General features: G+C 36.9%; 1 protein-coding gene across 2 annotated transcripts in view; it reads left to right on the forward strand.

The window, feature by feature from the left end:
- The window catches only part of INPP5A (inositol polyphosphate-5-phosphatase A), a 227,309-nt gene that overhangs the window by 122,549 nt on the left and 88,193 nt on the right, over positions 1-16,567 (forward strand). For both annotated transcript variants that reach the window (XM_087702660.1, XM_087702661.1), the window contains exons 5-8: positions 5,757-5,820; positions 7,812-7,915; positions 14,502-14,554; positions 16,334-16,453. In XM_087702660.1, coding sequence (XP_087558786.1) covers positions 5,757-5,820; positions 7,812-7,915; positions 14,502-14,554; positions 16,334-16,453 — 341 coding nt within the window. The remainder of the gene's footprint in view (positions 1-5,756; positions 5,821-7,811; positions 7,916-14,501; positions 14,555-16,333; positions 16,454-16,567) is intronic.

Consider the following 16,567-nt stretch of genomic DNA (forward strand, 5'->3'; position numbering starts at 1 on the left):
TACATACATACATACATACATACATATACACATCTTTTTTCTGATCTTGATCTCTAGTACTTGGACTTGCTTCAATATCATATTGATCAGTTGATGGGAGATGGTCTGATTTAGTCTATATTTCTAAAATAACTACTGTTTATGTAAGATCATTTGACCAGAACTGGTTGAATTGAAATATGTCTTCATATAGCTCCAGATATAAGCGAAAACTAAATTTGTTCTGTTTACATCTGCATTAGGCCATTAAGAATACAAAAGACCCAGTCTGTTTTTTTAAATAGGTTATGTCCAATAACAACCATTCATTATGTTTCAGTACAAAAGAGTCCAATGAACTATTTAAAAAAATTAAACAACAAAAGAGGGCTTTTATATAAAAATGTCAGGCTGTCTAGAATGATAGCAACTCCTTATTTGCTGCTGCTGCTCTTTGAACTGAAATATGGCAGCTAATTCACTATATTTTTCTAATAGAAAAATAAGTGCTCTCGACAGTCAGGTTTATAAATATTTTTAAAAAGAATTTTTTAAAATTGTTTTTGGCCAAACAGGCAGGTAATCAATAATATCAGACGTGACAAACATACTGGTGACATGCACTATAGTCACAAGGGCTGGCGAGAGATAAGGACTTCCTGTCAGCAGAGAGTTCTTCCAATTAATATTCAGTTCCTGTCATTTGCAGTGATAAATGTATCGCTTGAGTTATACCGATGCAGTGGATTTATCATTGAAAAAGTTAGCCTGAACTTTGACTTTAAATATTCATTAGAGCTAATTATGGATTTTATGACTTCATGAATTGCATTTTCCAAGTTGTCATTGGCCATTTATTTTACATGTATTTAAAACATTTTCATAATTACAGCATTAGCTCTAATACATTCAGTGAGTAGTGGAGTGAATGTTTATTCTATGTGATAATTATTTAAATGTTTTATTTTAAATACTTCCTTGTAGTTAAATTTGCACAGTATCTAATTAACAATTAGATAATACATTATACATACATACATACATACATACATACATACATACATACAGAGTAATTTTTTATTTAGTCAATATTAAAATTGTTAATCAGGATTTGTATACATTTTTCATTACTCATATTATTTGATTGAATGAGACTATTGACAGAAAGGGGATTTTGAGTTGACTAGAACAATAAACTGAATGATACAGTATCAGGGTCAGTGGTGGGTTTCAAATAATTACCCCACATACATCTGTATGGAACACCTGGCTTTGAATGGTCTGTGATTAAAGCAAAACATTCATGTGGTCAAGGTACAGACATAAAAGACAGAGAAGATACAGTTTGAAGGGGGGACAAGAATAGGGAAAAGCCAAGGACATCAGCCATGATCTCTGAGGGAGGGAAGGGCAGTGCAAAAATCAAGAATGAGTGAGCCAGCGGGATATGCCCCCTTGAGATCTGATTTAGCTTGTTCATAGATTAACTGTAACTGTAAATGGCTGTAAATTAAAGGAAGTATCATTTGCCTGTGGCTCCTGTCTGTGAGCAGATCTTGTTTTACAGCCCAGTGCTTTAAATTGCTGCAATCTGCAGGGTCCACTCCAAGCATGGTTAAAGCAGGACCTCTCTGCATTCTAAGGAGTTAGGAATATTGAAACCGAAAAGGAGAGAGCCCAGGAAAACAAAAATAGATGGGAGCCTCTGGGGACGTTCTTAAAGTTTGTGACCTTGCTTGATTAGAGAAATTGGTGTCCTTTTTTTTTCCTTAGGGAAACTTGCTGATCTTCATTGCTCAGCCCTGTTTAGCTTTCAGGGATTGGCAGCCTCTGTCCAGGATCAAACAACTTGTTCTCTGAATCGGCAGTTCTCCGTGCTGGAGCTACGTCATTCTTAGGTGGCCGACGGCTGCTGGCTCTGAAAGCCCAAGTGAGAGTCTTTTCTAGTTCTCCTCTTTGGCCTCAGAATCAGAGAGTCCATATTTGAAGGAACTATTCCTTACCACTGACTCAACCACAGTAGCATAGGGCACAGTTTCAGCTGTAGTTGCAGCCAGTGGTTGGAGGGGAGGGAATAGTTTAAAAAGACCAGGCAGCCACTGAGCCAATGGGATGTGCCGTTCTGGGATATCAATGGGGCCGCAGGGAAGGAAGGAGAAGCCCTTGAAACATTGAGGGAACTCTTAATGATGTGCTCTGGTGGAGTCTTTTGAGAAGAAAGAGTAAGGAAGGATTTGTTGCACATCAGCTGTGCCTGACTAGTTGCGTAAAATAAATCCAAATGTATTTGGATTTTGGAATGTAACTTCATCTAAAACAACCAAACAACAACCAAAACATCCTAGGTATTGTTTCTGATGAATGACAATCAACTCAAAATGGTTTAGGAAAACATCTAGAATATAATCTATTCTTCCTTAAATGCTTTGTGTCTTTCTGTATATATCACAGTTGTCCTCGTAGTTTCCTGCTTTGTTTTAATGGGAATAACTATCCAGTCGCAGAGAACTTTAAATTCTAAAATCCTCTGGTGCTCAATTAACCCAATCTTGGGAAATTGTTTCAAAGCCCCAATTTGAAAATGAATTCCCTGGGCATCAACAGCCTGTAAAAGTAGCTGAGAACCCCAACTCTTTCTACCTTCCCTTTTCCTTAGCGTTTCTGATACATCATAATCCCTTGCAATGGGTGCCTATTTTGACCAAAAGGATCTTGGTTTTTATTTCAACTATGATGTAATTAATTACCATGATTTTGTGTGTTGGACTGTGAGGAGTTCTGAATGGTACAAATTAAAAGGAAGAAAATAGATGCCTCAAGTAACAATTTTGGAGACAGTTGCCACAAGTATCAGAGATCATTAGAAGAATCACTTCTGGTCAAAAATAAGATGATAGTTTCCTGGTATAATGGATAATATCAGCAAGCAGAATCTTATATACTTTAAGTATGTGATGTAAAGAGATAATTATGTTTGACTAGACCGGGGGGGGTGTCAAACTCGCGGCGTCATGTGACGTATCGGGACTTTTCCCCCCTTCGTTAAACCGGGCAGGAACGGGGCAGCACGTGACACAACCGGCCTGCAGGCCGTGAGTTTGACACCCCTGGACTAGATCAAGGGAAATGCAAGGAGCAGAAGACAGTGGGGGATGCGTTGGATCAAATGATCTAATAGAATATCCTTGGAAGGCCACTTAATAGTTACAAGATCAAAATTTTATGCATTTATCTTAAAGGTCATCTAAACTTGACTCAGTATCACTTAAGCGATTGTATGGGGATAGCTGTTACAGTGGGGCAACACAAGCATGACAATTGGGGATATTAACACCACTCCTAGTAAATTCTTCAATAAAATTCAGATAGTTTTCTTATTAAAAGATTATCTATTTTAAAAACAAGAGGCTGGTAAACTGGCATCTTTCATGCTCAATACCTACACTTCACAATTTATTTGCTACTTTGCAATATTTTTATGTTTACCTAGGTTATTTTTATATAATCGGGCATTTTAATCTACATTAATTGTTCAGTCTTTCTAACAGTTCTTTTTCCTGGTTAAAAAATAAGAATTGTTCACAAACATGCAAAAAGAGTTTAGCTACCTCAGTTTATTTTTGTATTAAAAAAACCTCCGTGTTTTGCTAAGTAGAAGCAGATTAGACTTTCCCATGCATTGGGAAAAGCAACTTGCTTCAGGGGCATCAAAGGAGAAGAAAATATCGGTGTTATATATATATATATATATATATTGGTGCTGGGATGAGGGATCTGCTTTTTGGGTGCACTTTAGGCAATGAAGTGATTTTAGTCTCTGTTTCATAAAATATCTGCATAGAAGTCTCCAGCTAGACACTCGGCTCAACTTTTATGCATTTGGCAATGAATTCCCGAATGCAGAAGCAGTTTGAAAAGCAGAACTTTTGTATTATTGATTCTGCTCTGTGTATTTTTTAAATGGCTGCTTTCCGTTGGGTGATGTTGCACACAAAGAAAGGCGACTTTTGTGCTTTTCAGTAGATTAAAAATGTCTTCAATTGACAAAGTAGTGGAATGCTAGAAACAACATAGGACCTATTTATTATTTACAAATTACTCGGGGGTGAGGAGTGGTGTAAATATGTTAGGCAGACATCTCAACTTTTTTCACAGGGTATAGGTGATAACAGAGAAAGAGATTATACTTTTAATGAAAGGAATGGTTTATTTTCTGACTCTTGAACTAAAAAAACAACAACTCAATAATGAGAAGAGAGGGGGAACCCTTCTGGCAAAGCCAAGTTTTGGCTGACTGGTTGCTGCATTATGTATGAGAAATTGCGTATCTCAGGATGGAACATTTGCTGATTTGTCAAAAACACAAACACCAACGCCTGCTCATCTTCTTGACATATCAGTTCATCCAACAGAAAACACTGTCACACATTTTTAATTGATGAGTACCCGTTCTTATGAATCAGACAGCTTGCTTTGGTTACTATTATTGTTTTATTGTGTTATATTGTTATTAAGCATTTATTCACCCAGGAGAAAAGTACAAAGAATTAGCAGTCATTCCTAAAAACAGAACTCCCAAGAAGAGCTATTTTCTGGAAGATAAGGGAGATTTTTTAAAAAGAAATAAATAAGGTAAAAAGGCTGAAATCTAATATAATTTTAATTTGCAATTAATAAAAAGTAAGAACTAACTTCTGGTAATATTCCAAAGATACACTGGCATGTATCATTTTAAGAATCATAATAATTCTGTAAATAGCAATATTTATGATATTTAGGACATATTCTTGCAGACATAAATGTATTTAACCCTACCTCACATTGACACATTTACATTAAAAAATCATGTATTCATGCTTTTGTATTCTGCAACTATACAGTTTGCTAAGACTTAGCATTTAAGGTGCCACAAACCTTAAACAGATATATGTTTATATTAAGAAACAGATTTTGAAATATAATATATATTAGACACTAATTGCTATAAAATATATTCTTTATACATACCACGTGCATACACAATTTTATTTGGAAATTTGATTACAATAATAAAACCTAGCAAAACTAAAAGAAAGAAAAAAGGATGAAAAGGAAGAATAAAAACTGCAGGGAGAAAGAAAATAAAAAGGAGAATATAATAAGAGGGTGTATGTATGTATGTATGTATGTATGTATGTGTGTATGTATGTATGTATGTATATATGTACAACCAGTTGAAGTTAAGGCAGGAGGCCTATTCCAAATTTATCCAGACCCTTAACCCATTTATAACTTTGTTAGATCAAAATCATATTTAGCATTAAATAATTAATTTTTCTTTTCTTTAGAGTTGGAGATAAACTTACCTTATAAAGGCCTTTCAGGTTTGTTAAAAGGTTAATAAGCAATTTCTGAAAGTGATTAGAAAGTGAGATTTTAAAAGTCTTCCCTGCGGTTGCTAATCCCATCAACTCCTTGCGCTCAAACTCAAAGGAAATTAATGTTCTTGGTCCTTGCAAGGAGCAATCATCCAGAGCGCCTAAGGGGGGTCTCCTGACCTCTCCTTCCTCTCTATGGGGAGGTTCCAAACAAGTGGTATCCTCACCAGATGCTCGGCCTTTGCCACGGTCATCAGCTCTGCTTCCTCACAACAACCCATCTTCCCTTCACCAAAGCTCCCCTGGAAGCCCCTTCCGTTTACTCTGCCACAAGAATGTGTTGGTTTATTCTAGTTTTTTATTCGTGTGTGGATTTTATTTATTTGTGTGCATTGCTGATTTTGTTTTTGTTTTCCACAGGCCCTGGGCAGCTTTTACTTTCTACACGAATCCTTGAAAAATATTTACCAATTTGACTTTAAAGGTATGGAACACCAACAGTGCTTCAATCCTATACAAATTCAACAGGGAAGCGATTTCCATTGACTTGAGTGATGCTTTTGACTAAAAATATTTGGAGAGTTATATTATTCATTTTTCACGTTAGAAGAAGCATCCTTAGAGTTTTAAGAGCTTTTATGCATTGAAAACAGCAAATGTGAGTTTGTGTGATGAAATCCGCCCCTGCAGGAACTAGGGGGGGGGAGTTTTGGCAACACTGAGCTGGATTAAGAGTCTGTGCAGAGCCAAGCTGGAAGGAGAAGGGAGGGAAGAGGTTCAGGGTACCCATATCCTAGAATCTCTCAGGATTTATCTTGTAAACCAGAAAGTTATAGATTTATTTTACCAAGATTCTGTCCACTAAAGCTAAGCAAATCAGGCATTGGACTTAATTGGGTTTTACTCTGTAAAACCTGTTGGCTTTGGCACAACCGTCTGCCACTTGTGTACACATGGCAGCTTTAGCCAATCTTAGTCTGCTGATGAGGACATTAGGAGTGTTCAGATCATTTCATCGGCCAATCGGATACAGAATTGCAAGCGTTGAATTTATGTTAGTCCTCAGCCATGAAAGTTTATTGGATGATTTATGTTCTTTTACGGGCTGTATTGCCCTTAGACAGATTTCTTTTTATTACTGCTGCTTAATGCTCACTGACTTACTTTAGGCACCAGAAAAAGGATTTTAAGTGCCAATGACAATATTATTAAAGGACAATTAATTGTACATTTGATCTAGAGCCTTGGTGGCTCACTGCTTAAAATACAGCATTGCAGGCTAACTCTGGCCACAATCTGAAGTTCAATCCTGACGGGATGAAGGTTGACTCAGCCTTCCATCCTTCTGAGGTCGATAAAATGAGGACCCAGATTGTTGGGGGCAATATGCCAACTCTGCTTAGAGAGAGCTGTAAAGCACTGTGAAGCAGTATATAAGTCTTAAATCAGGGGTCTGCAACCTTAAATACTCAAAAGCCATTTGGACCCGTTTCCCACAGAAAACACCAGGAGCCACAAAACCTGGTTCGGCGTGGCCAACTCAACGTCCCTCCCACCCAGTGACATGACCCCCCCCAGCAATGCCTACCCGGTGTTTTCTGTGGGAAATGGGTCACCCTCCCTCTCTCTTTCTCTCTTCCTCTCCCTCCCTCTCATTTCTGCTTTTCTCTCTTCCTCTCCCTCTCTCTCTTCTTTCTTTTTCTTCCTTTCTCCCCCTTCTTTCTCTCATTTGTTTCCCTCTCTTTTTCCTCTGTCTCATTCTCTCCCTCCAGCTCTCTGTCATCTCCCTCTCTCTCCCCTACCATACTTTGGCCTTTTGCAAAGAATGCGCTCTGAATATAAATGGTTGGATATATTTCATTTTTCAAAACTACGAAACATCCTTTGGCTGGAATCATGCATTTTAAGATACCTTTTAGTTTAGGTTCCTCATCCCCAATTCTGTGATGAACAAAATTTAGTGTCACTAAGTTAATTCTTTCAAAAACATAATACACAGTTTTTGTGAGCATCTGGTAGAGTCTGACAGTTTGAAATATGGAGTTACTGTAGAATATGAGAGTTTATACATGGAAACTTCCATAGTAAAGATGAAATTTAAATCCTCATTTATATCCACTAATTCTACGAACGTTCTGCATGATGGGGTTAAATGAAAACACCTGATGAATTAAGGAGAATATCAGTCTACCAAAAAGGAACAGAATATTATCCATTGAGGACTCTGTGCATCTTGTTTGTAGTATTGTAGAAATATTAATATAACAACATTTATCACTATCAACATGAAATGCAAAAAAAGAATTATTTCATTTTGATTACTTTTTAAACGCATGTTTCAAGTGAATTTTTTTGGAGGCATTTAATTTGTTTCCTTGGATGTTTATTACTTATCAGTTCCTTAAATTAATATATTTGTTTTCTTATACTGGGCATATTAAAACTGATATTCTAAATTTTCTTATTCCTTCTCAGCTAAGAAATACAAAAAAGTTACGGGGAAAGAGATCTATTCAGATACATTAGAAAGTACTCCGATGCTGGAAAAAGAAAAGTTCCCACAGGATTATTTCCCTGAGGTAAATATAGACAAATAGCAATATTTGAAAATGAAGATGTGACACATTGTGATTGCTTTGAATTTTGAATTTATTCATTTAATTGGAATCATTTTTGAATCCTGATATAAAGAAAAGTATAGTCTTATCAGTAGTTTTCCTTTTCTTTTGTTTACTAAAAGCTTGGGGAGAATTTCTTATTTATCTCTTATATATTTTATCTATTACTTATCTTATATATTTCTATTACAAATCACCCATCTTCCTCACAGAACAACTTTGGGTGTTATCACCGAGTTAAAATGCAAAGGTTCTGGAGTTGTTTTGAAAACTTGCCCAGGCTCATATCGAGTATGAATTCCAAATGACCTATTTTCAAAATGTCTAGATCTCTGAAGGTCAAACCATCATTTTAAACTGAGTTTTAAACTTTAAAACTACTTCAAAATAAGCGACTATGTCCTCAGACCTTTTGGCTAACACATTCTGAACCCAGGGATTTCTGACTCTGTCAGTTCAGAACATATTACAGTAATCTAATCTAGCTATAATAATATGTGTCACTGAATTACGATTCAGCCAAGCCAGCCAAATATAGTTAATCAATTGGGAAGGATATTTGGCATGATGGTGACTGATCTGGCTTTTTGAACCAGGTGCAATGTTTGTTTGTTTTTCCATTATCAAACACTTTATTTAGATTAATGCAAATACAAATATATACATAAGAAATCTATGTGGCTAATCAATACAGCTTTCAATAGAACTAAATTTCATTGTCTATAAGACTGCTACGCTGAAGGATTTATGCAAACTGCACATTTTATATTCTTACCTGAAAGCAAAATGATTTTCAACTTAGCGTTACTATACTGTTGACACCATCTTTTAATGTACCGTTTATGTTCTTTTAGGGGATGCGTTGCCCTTAGTTGAAAACAGATTTCTTTTTATTACTGCTGCTTAAGGGTGATCTAAAAATAATTACAATGATTGAGCCATAATGCAATTCAAAATAATTACAGCCCACTGCTTATAAAAGTAACAAAACTTTCTCTGCTGATTTATTGCTTTCCTTGGCTGCGCAGGAGTCTCAAATGATGCCTCTGGGAGTCCCACTCCAGATAATGTTAGCTCATTTTTAAGAAAGCAGATTTGTCTATCAGGATTGAGTAATTCCCCCCCCCCCCGTCCCTTCCATAGTGAGAGAGGTTGGTTGTTATCATAGATCATGGATCCTGCTCAAAGCTCTTGTGAAAGATGAATTAATTTCACTAATGCTTTAATGCAAACCTTTCATAGTAAAGGCTGTGTGGCGATAACCTTACTGCCGTCTCTCCATTCTCAATGATGATTTATGTTGTCTTTTAGTAGATGAAACTGCCTGTATTCACAATCTGTCTCCTGACTAAAGGAATCTTATTAACAGGAAAACTGGAGAGTGACTTAATATTGTATAAGGTGAAAGATGCTGAACTCATTTCTTGTGGCAGAAAAGAAGCTATATATATATATATATTCTATATTCTAGATAACACATTGTTGATGGTAACAGATAATCTTGTAGTATTTTGATATTTAATGCTTACTTGCAAGATGGCTCTGATTTCCTGAGGAAAATCACTATTTGGAAGAAGTGTCTAGTCATAGTAATACCTGAGGATTGTTTTGATGTGTTTACTAGGGGTATTTTTGAATGAGGAAAGAATTATCTAATTTCAAGTATTAATTTAAATTGGGACTCTCTTGTTAGCTTTCATTCTGCACCTGAATCAAAAGCTTCCTTTCCAATTAGATTCTGTTTGCCTTTCTGTCTCCCAAAGAGTTTATTGTCTTTGAAAATAAAATAGTAAATAAGAACCATATCCAGAAAGGGGAAACATACTGCAGACATCAACAGTGAGTACCTGGAAAAATATACCATATTTTTCGCTCCATAAGATGCACCCCCCTCCCACAAAAAAAAGTGGGTGGAAATGTCTGTGTGTCTTATGGAGTAAATATTGCATCATAGACCATGAAGTGTGTTACTTCAGGGGTCCTCAATGGTGGACCAGTGCCGATCCTTTTGTGAATAGCAGCCAGTCTGCGGGGGCAGGGTCCTTTTACAGTGCTGACCCGTGCCTCTTCTGTCTTTGTCATTGCCCGCTTCTTCTGTCTCTTTTCCGCAGTGCAGGAGTCAATAGGCAGAGGGGGCACATGAAGGGACACCTATTTGTGGTCATCTCAGGCTCCACCCCCTGCCCTCACTACACTGCTGCTCCATATTCAGCGCTCCATATTCACAGTGAGACAGCGCTCCGTATTCATATTTTTTTCTTGTTTTCCTCCTCTAAACCTAGGTGCATCTTATGGTCAGGTGCGTCTTATAGTGCGAAAAATACAATAATTTCTCACATCAAAACTCACATAAATGTTTATTTGGTTTATATCCCCACCCTTCAAAAGCACCAAGGTTCTCGCTTTCCTTCAGAACCTCCCAAGCAGCATACATAACTATTTCTCCTCACAGCGGTTCTGTGAGAAAGGTTGGGCTTGTAATAATCCTGTAAATTTCCAGGGGGGGTTAGAATTTAGATCTTTCTGCTTCTAGACACATTCATTTCCAAAGAAGTACTTTCAAAATGCCCCAAATCTCATGATCACGTGAGATGTTCATTGTAAGTAAGATTTAAGAAATGTCATGAGATTTTTGGTGTCAGAAAGCTGAGTCTCCAGATTTAGCAATCTTGTGAAATTTCAGCCTTCAGTGAAAAATGATTTGTTATATATGCGTCTATAACATGGTAGAATATGATATCTTGCTAAAAGAAAATGCTGAACCCAGCAGAATAGTTTAAGAATTCCCTGCAATGTTTTGGACCTTATCCTATAATGTGCTAGCATTTATCCGTGAACTGGCTGAATTTCATGAAAGTTATACATCAAATATTTATTTTAGCTTACTTATTCTAGGTCTTCAGAGTGAGGTTTTACATGCCAAAAATGTATTTTTTAAAATGAATTCAAAATTAATTTGAATTCATTTTGCTTTGCTATTTTTGCATATTATTCATTATCACTTTAATAGAACCACCTTAAAACTATATCAAATTTTGTCAGGCAGCCATCAGAATTCAAAGCAATATGGCATAAAATTGCATTTATAAGAATTGCATTGATGAGAAATGCCTCTTTAGAGCAAATTAAAATTTGTTCAGTTAGTATTGTTTCTGTTTTCCTGACTAATTTAGGAACTGCCAAATTAAGGTTACTTCTGTCTTCTACTTCTGGACATGTAGGGTGGGTTCATTCTGTAGACACAAATTTTGATTAGTTGCTTGCAACTTATTTTCAATACTGCTGAAAATACTCTACATTAATATCATTTTGAACTAATGGTTTGTTGGGATTTGACCTTTTAAAAACAAGATAACCTGTCTTTGAGAAAGGGGCAAAAATAATTATTGCTTCTTGATATTTCATCATATTTAGCTTTTTAAAAGAGACTAGCATTTTTGCCCTAATTTAATCAGTTGGGTGACATGCAGAATTAATATTAGGTATAATCCAATTCAAAATTGAAACAGTGAATCAGTTACATCCTCATTTCCAGTTGTTGGCATTGGGAGACAAGAACAGCAACGTTGCACTTCATTTTTAATATTTGGAAAAATATCAAGTAAGACTAAGGCTTCCCAGTAGAAAGAATTCAACATTGATGCTATGTTAACCGAATGTTATGCAGGTATGACTCAGTTTATGACTAAATAATTTTGTGATCTGTTTTGCTTTTTAAAAAAATAAGAGAAGCCTCTGTTCATTCACTCACATTAATAGCAGCATTTGTGAGAGATCCTTAGTCAAAGATGTTTGAAAAGCGAAAAGAAATATATGGTGTTAATATTTGAAAAAAAGAAAACATTTGACTGTAATCATTTAAGTGTTATATTTGTCTTTCCTTTTTATGTAATGAATAATTGCTTGTTTGGGGCTCCCTTGTTTGACATAATATGAAGTGCCAAAGACTTTAGAAGAGATACTTTGCCTGTGTATATATATATATATTTCATGGCTAGTGTCTATATTAATTTTCTGTTTTTTGATAAATCACTAGGGTTTGAAACCAAAGGAAACCCCAATTGGCAAAGGGAAAGATGTACAGGCATTAATAGCTTTTTTTCACCATCCAGCATTATGACACACGGGTCATCTCTGGACTGCGTAGTGGTCAAAGTCCCTCCTGAGATGGACAATTGTAAAACTGTCCCTACTTTCAATGAATAAAACTATGAATAAGCACTGTGTTGATACAAAACATATCAGCCAACCCAGGATCATCAAAGAACATCTGTATTTGGCTCTTGGACTTACGCTTGATAATTCATTAGAGAGCAGACCCATTCTTGGAGACGCACATTAAAATGCTGATTGACAATAAACAAGAAAAAACTTTGTCTCAAAAGCATATCTTATATTTAGCTGATTCATTTTTTAATGTACATTTAGTATAGTCAAGTGCAGGTCAGAGTAGCTAAGGATTATTAAATGACCATAACTAGTAACAGCAAAAGAAAGAAGATACTTCATCCTCAAAACATTTGTCACAAATGTGGGCTGTCTTATGTTGCTGAAAATGTACCTTTAGGACTATACAGGCTTTTGATTGTAAACAAAATGTCCATTTCTAAGCAGATATTCCCTCTGGAGAACACAGGGCTATAGACCAGGGATACTCAAACTACAGCCTGGGGGCCGGATATGGCCCACCGAAGCCATTAATCCGGCGTGCAAGGGACCACAAGGCTGCCCCACCCACATTGCCCCCCCCCTACCCACTGGTCCCCACCTTCTGGAGGCCGAGGAGGCCGAAAATGGGCTGCACGGAGGCCTTAGGAGGCCAAAACACAGGCCTGTTTTGGCCTCCCCAGCCTCAAGGAGAGACACACACAAACACACACCAAGGCAGCCGTACTCCTTCACAAACCTGTTTTCCACCCCCAGGAGCATAACAAATTAAAGTTTAATTTGTGTGTATTGTTTAATGAACTGCTAAATTGGCCACACCCACCCACTCACATGGCTACCTAGCCACTCCCACCCAGTCACATGACCACCCAGCCAGTCCAGCCCCACAACAGTCTGAGGGACTGTGAATTGGCCCCCTGTTTAAAAAGTTTGAGGACCCCTGCTATAGACTGTGCTACCAGGCATCTTGATAGTCTAGGACCGTGATGGCAAACCTATGGCATGCGTCGCCCAAGCTCAGCTCCACCAACGCATCTGCGCGTGCCTTCTGCCAGCCAGCTGGTTTTGGGATCTCTGCTGCTCATGCATGGGGGACGGGGTGTATGCGGGAGATGCACATGCATGCGGGGGGGGGGTCAGGGCACATGTGGGGGGGTTGCATGCACATCCAGGGGTGGGTCATGCACACGAGTAATGCACGGAGGTGGGGTGCAAATGGGGTCTCACAAACATGCATGGAGTGGGGGGGGGTCACATGCGCATTGAATTATGGGTGTGCAGGGTTGGCATTTGACACTCATCAACAAAAAGCTTAGCCATCAGTGGTCTAGAAAACGGTTTACAAGGATATGAGAATCTAACAGGAAGGAAGAAGCAGTCTGACTTCATTATGAAGATAGAATTCAGATAGCATTGTTGTAGGTGTAGGCCTTAGTTATTACTTATTTTATATATGTTTTTACATATTGTCATTTTAGTTAAGTTGAAGCCAATAAAAACTAAAACTTGCTGCAGTCGGCATTTTTGTTAGAAGGTTATTCCAATTAATTCATAACTGTTTTTTCATAAACTTGGAAATCTTTTCTCTATGCCACCTCAAATATAGGTTGTAACGAGTTGATTTGCTCATGGGATGGGAAATTGCTCTTCTTGATGCATGGAGTGGCATGTCATAGATATCTTTGCTACTTCAGCCCTCTGGAAAGAGATTGGCAATTTCTATTTTCCAGATACCTATATTACATTATAATTTACAAGGAAAGGCATGTTTATACTCCTACATTCCTACTCAGATAGGCTCTGAGACAATAAATATATTTGACTGGGGAAAATGACTTTGCTAGAAATACTTGCAGTTCATCAGTAGCTATTTAACCCTTTATCTCTATTATTGAATATATTCCTTCCCATTTGGGGAAAAGGCTAAGTTTGTATATACTTTTCTTTCCCAGGATGTGATTCTGATACATGGGGATACTGGAAAGGGGGAAATGAGATAGGGAAAAAATTGAAGACCACATAATTAGATTGACTAAGTATCATCACATTCTTGTCAATTTTTGTGACCACATAGATAGACTTTCTCTATGTTGGTCTGTTCTTCAGCTCTTCCAACAATGCAATCATCATTCCTGCAAGCGAATCCATTATTCTTCCGACTGGTTGTCTTCTCCTCTTTCCCTCTTCCTGTCCCAGCATTAGAGTCTTCTCCAGAGGCCGCTTATAATCCTGGTATTAGTGTATTAGTAAGCCTCTTGTTTTCTATAGTGTTCTCCATGAAAATAGTTAACACAATGTTTGTAAAACTTACTAGTAGACTCATTTCTTACTGTTTTATATATTTTAATGTATTATTTCTGTGCTTTATATTACTTTTCAGTGCAAGTGGTCCAGAAAAGGATTCATACGAACAAGGTGGTGTATTACTGACTGGTATGTAATATGAAGGAGAATTGAACATCAGGTTTTGCATGCATGCCTAGTTATTATAGAAGTCATAGGTTTTGGAATATCTGGTGCATATTCCATCTAAATACTGAAGCAATTTTTCATTATTGGACAAGTTGTAAATGGCATAATATACATATTTGGTTTTGAGTTTATAATTTCCAGTTAATTCTCGTGTGTGTATACATCTGATAGTGGAATAATCACGTACATTTAAGTTTCTTTCTCTCATTTGTAATTCCCACCTTTTTTTTCAAAATTTTATGAGCAACATTTGAATTTTTGTTTCATTGGCTCATTTTTCCACTTTTATGTAATAGAAAAGATAGCACTTTTCTGCTTTAAGAAATTAGAAAGCCTTCACAAATACTGCCTCAACTGTTTTCTCCCTTACGAAGCTGGGAATCAATACATAAAACCTTCGTTGCCTATCCCCTTTGGGGGAACTTAACTCTTAGAATAGAGAAAATATTAGAAGTAGGCCTAAAATCAAATTTTTCATCTTGGTTTTATCACCATAAAAACACGTAAGTATTTCTCAGTATCTGTCTCCACTGAGAAAGGCTTTTTACACCTTTGCTTACAGACTTACTGGCATTCTGATTTCTAGCCGGATATCTTAACCGCTACTATATGCCAACTTTCTTTCCATCATTCAAATTCTGAAATATTTTTTTAATTGACTAGATCTCATTTTGACTTTTTTATATCTAACGCTTTACTACTTTGCCATCATATTTTATGTTAGTTTATACTGTTATGACCTTTGGTTAATTTATTCAGGCTAGTGGTCACATGGAAATCAGGAGGGCTTAAATAATGCCAGAATATTGCTACATTGCTTTCTAGAATGGGTATTTGGGGGTAGAAAAACAATTAGAAGCTTAATCTTTACAGTTTGGGAAGAGAGGGAATTGAAAGTCGATTTAGATGCAAGTCTATAATACTCTGTAGAACAGCAATCCCCAACCTTTTGGGCATCAGGACTGGTTCCACAGAGAAAGGTCTTTCCACAGGCTGGGGGAGGCGAGGTGTGGTTTTGCATGCTGCCTGCATCCCGCAGATGGGCCATCGCTTGTTTGCGCAACCCAATTGTTGACATACCACGGACCAGCGCTGGTCCATGGACCAGGGGTTGAGGACCCTCGCTGTAGAATATATTGCTTTCCTCCAGAGCAGATAAATATGAAGTTTGAGAGTTTTTCTAGACTCCGTTTACCATGATATCTATAATAAAAAGTATACCAGATTACTATAATATTTTAAAAGAGGTATTGAAGCAGTCAAAACCATTGTAGAAGCTAAACATGTATGTTACGTACCTTTGTTATATAATGTGTGTTTCCAAACTAATTTAATATACTAATATGTCCTTTTGCAATCCTAAATGGATTGGTACTAGGTTTTCTGAAGGACCATTGTACTTGCACAAACCTGATGAACTTTAAAGCCAACTTCTAAACTTTGCTTTCAAGTTCACAAGTCAGAACTGCGTGATGAGTACAATAGGATATTTTCTCTGTACTTTTTTGGAATTACCTTCCAACATCAAGGTACTAGGTTCTGCTTTGTGAATTCTTAAACACTGATTTGTTCTAGTTTGCATTTGGCTATTTTTACTGTGCTGTGCTGCTTTATTTTACTTGCTGCTTTTACAATATATGTAGCATATTGACATTTTAAAAGATTGTCATTGTGTATTTCACATTTTTTAATTCTTATTTATATTCTGAGACAATCTTTTTTCCCCTCCTTTGGTCACAGTGCCTTTGACTTGGTAAACATTCATCTTTTCCATGATGCTTCCAATTTAGTTGCTTGGGAAACAAGCCCATCTGTTTACTCAGGAATAAGGCATAAGGCCCTTGGTTATGTACTTGACAGGTAAGTAATGGACTCTTTTGGATCTTTCCTTTGCTCCATCTTATATTTCCAATATGAAAAGTTATTGTGGTGGTGGTGGCTATTGAGACTTTTTTTTAAAAAAAAAATCTCCAT

This window comes from Thamnophis sirtalis, unplaced genomic scaffold (assembly GCF_051295495.1).
Source record: "Thamnophis sirtalis isolate CommonGarterSnake01/CBP01778 unplaced genomic scaffold, rThaSir2_p1.2 scaffold_15, whole genome shotgun sequence".
In the NCBI taxonomy this organism is placed as follows: Eukaryota; Metazoa; Chordata; class Lepidosauria; order Squamata; family Natricidae; genus Thamnophis; species Thamnophis sirtalis.